The 12,000-nt window shown below is 37.9% G+C and overlaps 1 protein-coding gene across 1 annotated transcript; it reads right to left on the bottom strand.

The window, feature by feature from the left end:
• Positions 1-1,572: 1,572 nt before the first annotated feature.
• Positions 1,573-2,535, bottom strand: LOC126079004 (olfactory receptor 52N2-like). The gene has a single exon (XM_049889876.1). It carries the CDS (start codon positions 2,533-2,535, stop codon positions 1,573-1,575), a length of 963 nt encoding a protein of 320 aa, XP_049745833.1.
• Positions 2,536-12,000: the final 9,465 nt, after the last annotated feature.

Genomic DNA, 12,000 nt, shown 5'->3' with positions numbered 1-12,000 from the left:
TTGGGTTTTGCTATATGTATTACATTGGTCTTTCCTCAAATTATCATAGCAGTATAATTCTATCTATGTCTTTGAGCTGATGGGCATATTTTAGTTCCCATTCAAAAACTGTTCAGTGAGTCCAGATTCTAGGCTTCATGTTATGCCTCACCATTTCACCTAGACAATAAATTCCCAATGTTGAAAACATATGACTAAGTAGGGTGTTTATATGGACAGTGAGTTCTCATCTCCTACTTTTCTCTATGATTTTCCCCTCTATTTCCAGAATCTTGAGATTATATTCTTGCTTAATTTTTTCTTCCTATAGTTTCAAAAATATATTTAACCACTTTTTTCTATGCATTTAGGGTACAGGGGTGTACACATTTCTGTTTTTATTTAAATTGCCATTCTAATTGGAAGCCCCAAAATACCATTTTAGAAGTATCTAATAACAACTTGGGGTACTTGGGTCTCAGAAACAGGTAAATGTTCAGCCATTTAACTGAAGGTTGGTGGTTTGAGTCCACCCAAACACCTTGGAAGAAAGGCCTGGCAATTTACTACAAAATAATAAGCCATTGAAAGCTTTGTGGAGCAGAGTTCTAGTCTGACCTACATGGGGTCACCAGGAGTCAAAATGGACTCAATGGCAACTGGAAAATGATACTCTAAATTATGCTAGCAATTTTATCACAGCATAATTTCAGAAAAATCTACATTACACATCATAGTTTTCAACATTTCTAGTAGAAAAATAGCATATTTTTCTAACTACTTTCAATGATATACTTAAATATTTATAAATGTACATTTTATAACTATCAATAGTGGTATGGAGTTTGGTTTTAGCAATAAAGTTCACAAAACTCATTAAGTTTTAATCCAGAATGAGATTTACTTAATTCAATAGAAAAATATAGGGCATGGAAATCAGAATGCACACAGTGTTCAGGCTAATTAGGAGTCCAGCAGTGACTCAAATGTAGTTCTTAGCTGCTTCATCTTTTTGCTGCATAACTAAAACAAGTGCACAAATTTGTACAGAAAGAGGAATAGTGGTGGTAAATGGAGTCACTAAAACAAGTTTTTAAAGACACTTTTTTACACAGACTCTAAGATCCTTTAAATTATTATTACTTTCCTCCAAGAATAGGTCTTCAAATGATCAGGGTATCCTTTAATTTTGTCCCCCAAGGTACATGACATTTCAGATTTGTTTAACATGTAAAATATATTAGGAGTCTAAGCAATACAACTGCTTCTAAGCAACTTAGAAATTACGCTGATGTGGAATTCCTTTTAAGAAAGAACTCCTCTAACTCGGAAGGCAAACCTAAAAGGTCTCTATGAGTCAGAATTGACCCAATGGCAGTGACTTTAGTTTGGTTTTACTTATTTATTTATTTATTATCATTGATAGTGTGCCACAAAAAATAGTTCAGTTAAAGGCAGTGGGTTAATATTATATAAAATATTCAAATGAACCTTGCTTTCTGGAATGACAACACTTTCACTTAATTTTACACTCAAGAGATTTCTCTAAAGTGTTCTTTGTCTTCTCTTGTATTTTGATATTAATTCATCAATTTATTTCATTGTTAAGACGTCTTTTTCCCTAAATAATAATTTGACAACTCCTTCCCGGATCTGCTTGGTCTTGACTCCATAAACAATGGGGTTCAGGGTAGGAGGCAACATCAAATAGAGATTAGCAATAATGATATGGACATGGTGGGGAATGTTTTGTCCCCCAAAACGGTGAGTAAAAATAGTGAATAAGGCTGGAACATATGTGATGACAATAGCACATATGTGAGAGGTACAGGTGCTGAAGGCCTTGTGACGAGCATCTGCTGATGACAAGATCACCACTGTCTTCAGGATCATCGTGTAAGACACTGAGATGCAAAACATATCAAAGCCCCCAATCAGGAGAGCTGCCAAGAGGCCATAAATAGCATTGGCCTTGAAATTGCCACAGGACACTTTGGCCACAGACATGTGGTCACAGTAAGTGTGAGGAATGAAGTTGCCTTGGCAGTATTGCAGGCTCTTGGTGAGGAAGGTGAACGGCATAAAGAATATCACACTTCTCAAAAAGGTGGCAAGACCAGCCTTGGCGATGACAGGGTTGGTAAGGATGGTGGCATAACGCAAGGGGTAACAGATGGCCATGTAGTGGTCCAGTGCCATGAGCATGAGCACCCCAGATTCCATTGCAGTCAACATGTGCACAAAAAACATCTGGGCCAAGCAGGCTTTAAAGTCAATCTCCTTGAGGTTGAACCAGAATATGCAGAGCATATTGGGTACAGTGGTAGTGCATGAAGTAACATCAGTAAAGGACAGCAGGACTAAAAAATAGTACATAGGCCTGTGCAGAGCCTCCTCATGGCTGATGAGGTAGATGAGCCCACAGTTCCCCACCACAGCGATGATGTACATGAAGTAGAATGGCAGGGAGATCCAGATGTGTGCAGTTTCCAGTCCAGGGATGCCATTCAAGATAAAGAACCCTGGGGTCAGGCTGGAGCTGTTGGCACCAGACATAATGACCGATAAAAGGGCATTTTACATTCTTTAACAGCAATTTTTTTTCTGCATAGAAGGGAAAGAGAGAGATAAGAGTAGAGTCCAGGTAAAAGGGATTGGTTTAGACATTAGGATTCATAAATGTCATGAACTTTCATCTTATTTTGATATTAAGATTTTTTCCAGCTTTAGCAAGTGAGTCTTTGATCTATAATCTCTAAAATTAAGTAAGCAGTATAGTTTTACACTACTAGTTGTCTCGTTTTATACTTTGTCTAAGTAACTATCCTCACTTTTCACACCTCTACCCAGCATTCCTCTTATACTCACCACATCCCAATAACAAGACATGCCTGGGGCTGCAATTTTCTTCTTCCTTCCAATAAGCCAATCCTACTCTCTCCTCTCAGGTTTTCCCCAGATATTTGTACCCAAGTCTTCTCACTAAAATCACATGAATATGATTAGAGTATTGCCAAAATATGACCACTCATTATCAGCAGTTTAACTTTATGGTTTAAGTAGCAACCCACAAATTAATACTTTTGTACTGCTTTAAAGATTATGAAGAAAGCTTATGTTTCATATAAACTATGACAATAATATCTCATATAACTTGCTCAAGATCATATATTCTATGAGAGAGGGCCAAGATGGTGGAATAGTCTAATGCTTCCTGTAGTCCCCCTTACCACAAAGAACGTAAAAATAAAAAATGAGAATTGCATACACATGACAATCTAGAAACTCTAAGCAACAAAGACAAATCTGAAGAATTGGACTGAGTGATAGGTGGAAGGAGAGACAATTCAAAAACAGCAGAAATGGAGAATTACAGGTTGCTGAATCACTGGCGTCCTGCTAGCCGAACCTGTACAGTGCAGACATATTGACACAAGCAGTAGCATCCCAAGCAGAAACCCACCCCACCTGGTGCAGCTAAGCAAGGAGCAACTCAACACTCAACTCCAGAATCAAACAGGAACGATACCAGACCTATGAAGATTAAGTGCATGCTGCCAACCCATCTTGTGTACCACAGCCCCACACCTCCAACAGAGCTCCACAGGCTAAGGAGCTCTCTCTCTCTCTCTCATTCACCTCCCTCTCCCTCCAGCTCAGTTCAGTGGCATCGAACACCTCCACATCCCCTAAGTCAGGAACTCACAGCCCTGGTCTTGAGGTGCATGCCCCTTCACCCAGACGCTGGCACAGGGGTCCATGGTCTTGAAGCACCCTCCACCATTCTGATCACACCCGCCAGTGCCTTGCTGGCCATTTCTGCACACAGCACACCCACACTGGCATTAGGCAGGCAGAGTTTCCAGCTGAAGCCCATTTTCACCATCAGCAACCAAGTAGGAGCTTCTGATCTTTGACATTTGACACCGCCCCATCCCCTAAGCCTGTAGCTCTCATCCTGGTCTGAGGTGCCTGTCCTTTAGCTCTGCCACTGGTGCAAGGGCTCACAGACTTGCAGTGCCCTTCACCTCTGCTGATCACCTGTACCAGTGCTTTGCTTGCCGACCTGGAACAGCATACCCTTAGGACAAAGTGGGCAGGAATTCCAGTTTAAACTCATTTTCACCTGTAGCAGACAAGTGGAAGCTGCAGATCTGTGGCATTTGACACCAACCGGCCCCCAAAGAACAGAACTTGATCACCCACACCATGGGCCTAGGGGGCAGTGTCACCACTCAGTCCATCCAGTTGCCCACAGTGGGGGCCTAGGAACCAGTGGTGCTCCCCAATCCCTCCAGCCAATAGCACTGGGTGTCCAAGGACTAGCTGCACTAACCCTTCTTTGTGCTGTAGCAGACAGGAGCATGACTTGTTCTGGGCACATGGAGGCAGCCAACAGTACAGGGTCTCACCCCCAAATTATACCAGACTGCAACCAGAGACCTGTATCTGCTCCAAACACCCCTACATAGCCCTGCCCACCCAGGTTGAGAGCCTCCACATCATGCACTTGGTGAGCAATGACCCAGGCACCCTCATCACAACCATTCAGCAAGTGGGAGAGTGTACATAGCAACCAATGAATGGCCAGGGAGAATACCCCTGGAACCCACAGCCAGGTGATCAGCAGGACACATACATCACCTCACCAACAACATCACCTACATCCTCAGCAGCCCCATAAGAACAGTGAACAGAGTCCTGGGCTCACACACCTAGTAATTGCTCCCCACACCTGGAGACAGGAAGTGAGAGCTTCAATGTGGCCAGATTAACAACCAGAGTAGCAAACACACCGAGCCTACTTGGACATATCAAAACAAAACAAAAATCCAGGATGAAATAAACAAAATAAAATAAATAAATGCAATAACTTCTTGATGCCTTGGAGACAACAGTCAATATCAAATCACATAAAGAAGCAGGACAAGATGATTCTAGCCAGTGGCCAAAATAAAGAATCAGAAAACTTTCCAGAGGAAGATAAGGCAGTAGAGTTTCCTGATAAAGAACTTGAAAAGCTATACAGAACCTTCCAAGAGTTCAAGAAGGCAATCAGGGACAACACAGATAAAACCCAGAAACACATAGACAAAGCAATAGAAGAATTCAGGAAAACAATACAAGAAAAAAATGACAGAATAAATAGGCTACTAGAAACCAATTGAAAGTAACAACTAGAAATCCAAACAATAAAATTTCAGAATTAGACAATTCAGTAGAAGGTCATAGGGGCAAAATTGAGACAAGGGAAGTCAAAATTAGTGAGATTGAAGATAAATCCCTTGACACCAATCTTCCTGAGGAAAAATCAGAAAAAAGAAAGAAGAAATCCTAAGAATTATGTGGGATACTATCAAGAGGAAAAACCTACATGTGATTAGAGTTCCAGAACAGGGGAGGATAATGGAAAACACAAAGAGAGTTGTTGAAGATTTGCTGGCAGAAAACTTCCTTAATATCAGGAAAAATGAGAAGATATCTATCCAAGAAGCTCAACAAACTCCATGCAGGATAGACTCCAAAAGAAAGTCGCCAAGACATGTTATAATCAAACTAGTCAAAATCAAAGGCAAAAAATCTAGGAGCAGCTAGGGATAAACAAAAAGTCACCTACGAAGGAGAACCAAAAAGACTCAGCTATGATTACTCAGCAGAAACCATACAGGCAAGATGGCAATTGGATGACATATATAAAACCCTTATGGGGCGGGGGAACCTTACAGTCAAAAATCAGATATGATGATGAAATTAGGTCATTTCCAGATGAACAGAAATTAAAAAAAATATGTAAAAACCAAAATTAAAAGAAATATTAAAGGGAGTCCTCTGGACAAACAGCGAACATCAAACAAAAATCCAAGACTAGGACACATGACAGATCAACCAGATAGCAACCCAGATACGGAATTCACAAAAACAAAACAAAGCTAAAAGACTGAAAATAGGGAACTGGAGATGTCAATATGTAAATGAAAATGTCACAACAAAAAAGAGGGAATAAATGGTGTACAGATAGAGCTTCTGTATGGAGAGAAAGTCAAGTTGATACCAAACAAATAAAAGCCTGTTTTAAACTTAGAAAAATAAATGTAAATTTTAAGGTAACCACAAAGGAACCTAATAAACCTACCCATCAAAAAAAGGAAAAAAAGAAAAAGATAAACATTCAGCAAACACAAAATCAAGGATAATGAAAGAGATGAAAAGAAAATACATAAACAAAAAAGAACTCAGTACAGAAGATTAAGCAGAACAAAAAACCTGTTAACACCACACACACACACAAATGACAGCAGTAAACTCATACCTATCAATAATTACACTGAATATAAATGGCCTAAATGTACCAGTAAAGAGACAGAGAGTAGGAGAATCGATAAAAAATCTTGATCTACGTATATGCTATCTACAGAAGACACACTTTAGACACAAAGACATAAAAAAACTGAAACCCAAAGGATGGAAAAGTTATATATCAAGCAAACAATAACCAAAAAAGAGGAGTGGCAATATTAATCTCTAGTAAAATAGACTTTAGTGCAAACTACACTAAAAAGAATATGGAAGGACACTATATAATAATTAAAGGGTCAATACCACAGGAGGACATAACCATGATAAATATATATGCATCCAATGACAGGATTCCAAAATACATAAAACACACTCTAACAGCATTGAAAAGAGAAATAGACAGCTCCACAATAGTAGTAGGAGACTTCAACACATCACTTTCAGTGAAGGAAAGAATATCTGGAAAGAAAATAAAGATACAGAAGATCTAAATGCCACAATCAACCAACACAGCCTCATAGACATATACAGAACACTCCACCCAACAACAGCAAAGTATACATTTATTTCCAACATACACGGAACAGTCTCCAGAATAGACCACATTTTAGGCCACAAAGCAAGCCTTAACAAAATCCAAAACACTGAAATAATGGAAAGTATCTTCTCTGATCATAATACGATAAAAGTAGAACTCAATAACAGAAATAGCAGAGAAAAAATGCAAATACATGGAAACTAAACAACACCTTGCTTAAAAACTGCTGGGTAATAAAAGAAATCAAGGATGGAGTAAAGAAATTCACAGAATCAAATAAGAATGCATACACGTCTTACCAAAACATTTGGGGCAGCAAAAGCAGTCCTTAAATGTCAATTTGTAGCAATAAATGCACACATCAAAAAAGAAGAAAGGGCCAAAATCAAAACATTAATCCTACAACTCGAACAAATACAAAGAGAGCAGTGAAAGACGCCCACAACCACCAGAAGAAAGGACAAAATAAAGACTATTGAGCAGAAATAAATGAAATAGAGATCAGAAAAACAATTGAATCAACAAGACCAAAGGTTGGTTCTTTGAAAATAAAACAAAACAAAAATCAACAAACCATTGATCAATGAAAAAGAAAAACTGGAGAAGAAGCAAATAACATGAATAAGAAATGAGATGGGTGATATCACAACAGATCCAACTGAGATAAAAAGGATCATAACAGAATATTATAAAAGATTGTACTCTAACAAATATGAAAACCTAGCAGAAATGGAAAAGTTTCTAGAAACACACTACCTACCTAAACTAATACAAATTGAGGTAGAAAAACTAAACAGACCCATAATAAATAATGAGATTTAAGAGGAAATAAAAACTCCCAACACCAACAACAAAAAAGCTCTGGTCCAGATGGCTTCACGGGAGAATTCTATCAATCTTTCAGATAAGAGCTTCACCAATGCTACTCAAACTATTTCAGAGCATAGAAAAGGAAGAAATACTCCCAAGTTCATTCTCTGAAGCCACCATAACCCTGGCACCAAAACCAGGAAAAGACACCCCAAAAAATATAACTACAGACCAATATCCCTCATGAATGTAGATACAAAAAATTTCAGCAAAATTCTAGCCAGTAGAATTCAACAGCATATCAAAGATTAATACATCATGACCAATTGAGTATGCAAGGATAGTTCAAGACTACCAAATCAATCAGTGTAATCCACCACACAGATAAAACAAAAGAATCATCACGTGATCATCTCAACACAGAAAAGGCATTTGAAAAAGTCCAACATCCATTCCTGATAAAAACTCCCAGCAAACTAGGAATAGATGGGAAATCCCTTGCCATAATTAATGGCATTTATACAAAACCAATAGCTAACATCATTCTCAGTGGAGAGAGACTGAAAACATTTCCCTTGAGAATGTGTACCAGACAAGGATGCCCTCTACCACTACTCTTATTCAACTTTGTGCTATAAGTCTTAGCTAGAACAATAAGGCAAGAAAAAGAAATAAACAGCATCCAAATTGCTAATGAAGAGGTTAAACTATCTGTATTTGCAGACATGATCTTATACACAGAAAACCCCAAAGCAACCATATAAAAGCTACTGGAACTAATAGAAGATTTCAGCAATTAGAAGGATATAATACTAACATACAAAAATTAGTAGGATTCCTCTACATCGACAGTAAGAACTGTGAAAAGGAAATCAGCAAATCAGTACCATTTACAGTAGACCCCCCAAGAAATAAAGTACTTAGAAATAAATCTAACAAGAGACATAAAAGACCTATACAAAGAAAACTACAAAACACTGCTGCAAGAAACCAAAAGAGACCTACAAAGTGGAAAAACATGCCATGCTCACGGATAGGAGGACTCAACATTGTGAAAAATATCAATTCTATCCAAAGCAATCTACAGATACAATGCAATCCTGGTCCAAATATTAATGGCCTTCTTTAACGAGATGGAGAAAAAAATCAACTTGCATGGAAAGGGAAGAGGTCCCAGGTGAATAAAGTATTATTGAAGAAGCAAAACAAAGTAGGAGGCCTCACAGCACCTGATCGTAGAACCTATTTTACAGCCACAGTTGTCAAAACAGTCTGGTACTGGTACAACAACAGACATATCCACAAAGGGAACGGAACTGAGAACCCAGACCTAAACCCATCCATCTATGGGCAGTTGATATATGACAAAGGCCCAAAGTCTGTTAAATGGGCAAAAGACAGTCTGTTTAACAAATGGTGCTGGATGTCCATCTGTAAAAAAATGAAACACGATCCTTACCTCACAACGTATGCAAAAACTAACTCAATATGTATCAAAGACCTGAATATAAAATCTAAAATGATATAGATCATGGAAGAAAAAATAGGGACAATGCTAGGGCCTTAATACATGGCATAAATAGTATATAAGCCATAACTAACAATGCACAAACACCAGAAGGGAAACTAAATAACTGGGAGGTCCCAAAAATTAAACACTTATGCTCATCGAAAGACTTCACCAAAAGAGTAAAAAAAAGAACCTATAGACCGTGAAAACAAATTTGGCTATGACATATCTGACAAGAGTCTAATCTTTAAAATCTATAAAATACTTCAACACCTGAACAACCAAAAGACAAACCAACTTAAAAACGGGCAAAGCATATGAACAGATATTTTACCAAAGAAGACATTCAGGTGGCTAACAGCCACATGAGGAAATACTCGAGATCTCTAGCAATTAGTAATTAGAGAAATGCAAATCAAAACCACTGTGAGATACCATCACACCCCAACATTACTGGCACGAATAAAAAAAAAAAATAACAAATCTTGAAGAGATTGCAGGAACATTGGGAATTTATGCAGTACTGGTGGGAATGTAAAATGGTACAATCACTGTGGAAAATGATATGGTACTTCCTTAAAAAGCTAGAAATAGACACACCATATGATCCAGCAATCCCACACCTAGGAATATATTCTAGAGAAATAAGAGCCATAACATGAATAAACATATGCATACCCATGTTCATTGCAGCATTATTCACAATAGCGAAAAGTTGGAAACAACCTGGCCCATCAACAGATGAATGGATAAACAAACTATGGTACATACACACACAATGACACACTACTCAAAGATAAAGGGCAATGATGAATCTGTGAAACATCTTACAACATAGATGAATCTGGAGGGCATCGTGCCAAGTGAAATAAGGCAATCACAAAAAAGGACAAATATTGTGTAATACCACCCAAACATCCACACAGACACAAAGATCATACATTCGCGATGCTCAGTAAAATAACTGAAAGTAATGCATGCTTGATTTAATAAAGATTTGGTATTTTTAGTACTCAAACTCTGTTTATCTTATATCATGCATAGGACATTCTTGAAAAGAAGAAAAAAATTACATTTCTACATCATTAGTAAGTTTTATGACATCTTAGTAAAGATTCTATTAATTTTTTTTTTATTTTGTCAGATACAGCATCATTTCCTTCTGGTTTCCCTACCTGGCTTTTTTTTTTTTAAGTTCTCTATCCATCTTCAACGGATTCAAACATATCAATGACCATAAAGATGTCACAGATAAAATCTGTCAACATTTTCTGTTATACGTGAGGTTGCCATGAGTCAGAACAGATTCAGTGGCAACTCACAACAACCCATCCTCAATACCAGAATTATAGCCAGAAGTTTCTTGGAGTCCTAAGGAACACTGACTGCCTTTTCTTATTTAATTTAGATAATATCTCTTCTGTTCTAAATGGACAAGCTATCACTACAATAGATACTATCACGTCTTTGCATGCTCTTTCTTGTTGAGGCGGCAGAAAGGGTTGAGTGGTATTTTAAGGCATTTACGGATTCAGGAGTAGCAAACATACCAAATATACCACAAGTTTACTAATTCAAACATCTATTCATACCCATATGTTATTGAGCATCAACAATGTATGATCTTGAGCAAGTTATGTGGGTAATTATTGGCAAATTTCATATGGAATATCAAATTTAAGGTAGGACGAAAGTGCTAATTTTTAGCTCTGTTAAAACTGGAAAGTTAAGCTCCTAATAAGGACAGGTGAGAATAAAGTGATCCTCTACCCATGTGATTTCAGTGATAAGACTCATGTGTTATAAGGAAAATTTGAAGGTTCCTAGTGGTTAAAGTATTTCTGTTACATGAAAAAAGAAAATGATAGGATGAACATATTTAATGGGACTGAACTGTACATGTAAAGGTTTGTGAAAAGGAAAATGTTTTGTTCCCTATGTATTTACCACAAATAAAAAGTTAATGAGAAAATGGTCCTTAACCTCTGAAATAGCCCATGCAGCACAGAGTTAATGCCAGACACCCCTGCCATCCAGAACTAAATAGACACTTGCAGTGCGATAGCATGGATCACATGACTATAAAGACACATGGAATATATTCCTGCAACCTAAACGTTCTGGAAATTGCTTCTGGAGATATGGCTGATCCTACCCCCCAGAGTGTACAGAAGCTGCCACGGAAGCGATGAAAAACAAAGGAACTACAAGTTTTAGAGTTTGATGGTCTCTGGTTCCCAAGCCAAACTATCTCAAATAAACGATCCCTTCCCATAATGGAAGTCTCACAATCTCTCTCCAGAAATGTCACCACGTGGAGAAATAATTATTTCATAGTCCTACACCAGAGTAATTGAGAATCAAAATATACAGGGTCCCCAGTCTTTTGTGTATGTGCCATGATGAAATGAGTGGGAAGAAGTAGAAGGAAATGAGAACAATGTTGCCTTTTGCTAACATTGCCTCTTGTTAACTGTCCCCATATTTTAAGCTGTTGCGTTCTTGGCGAGCAATTTGCGTTTTCCTAAGATAGGTATTATTTTGAACTTGCCTAAACTCACCTCTGTGATAGGCACAATTAAATCCCTATGCATGGCTGAGAATCTTTGGGGGTTCTTCAAAACCTGGGTTGATGTCTCCTTACATAGGGTTTTCAGTTTCCTTGGGGAATTGCCAGCAAGATGTCTCCAGGCTCATTGAGTTTTTTTCAATTAGAAGTTTCAGAGGAATCTTTTGGAAAGGGAATGAACTTTGAGTAACAGATCTGTATTTAGAGGCTTTGAAGTATAGAAAGAAAAAATGCATCAACATTTAACTCATTTTCCCAAGTGGAAAACATAGCCACCAAGCCACCAAACATTTTCTA

Source organism: Elephas maximus, chromosome 7, assembly GCF_024166365.1.
Source record: "Elephas maximus indicus isolate mEleMax1 chromosome 7, mEleMax1 primary haplotype, whole genome shotgun sequence".
Taxonomy (NCBI): domain Eukaryota; kingdom Metazoa; phylum Chordata; class Mammalia; order Proboscidea; family Elephantidae; genus Elephas; species Elephas maximus.
Note: the sequence above shows the minus strand (reverse complement) of the source record. Positions and strands in the feature narration are given on the sequence as shown.

Bases quoted from the DNA above. Each gene is read 5' to 3' on its own strand.
- LOC126079004 (XM_049889876.1), bottom strand. From the start codon at position 2,535: ATGTCTGGTGCCAACAGCTCCAGCCTGACCCCAGGGTTCTTTATCTTG.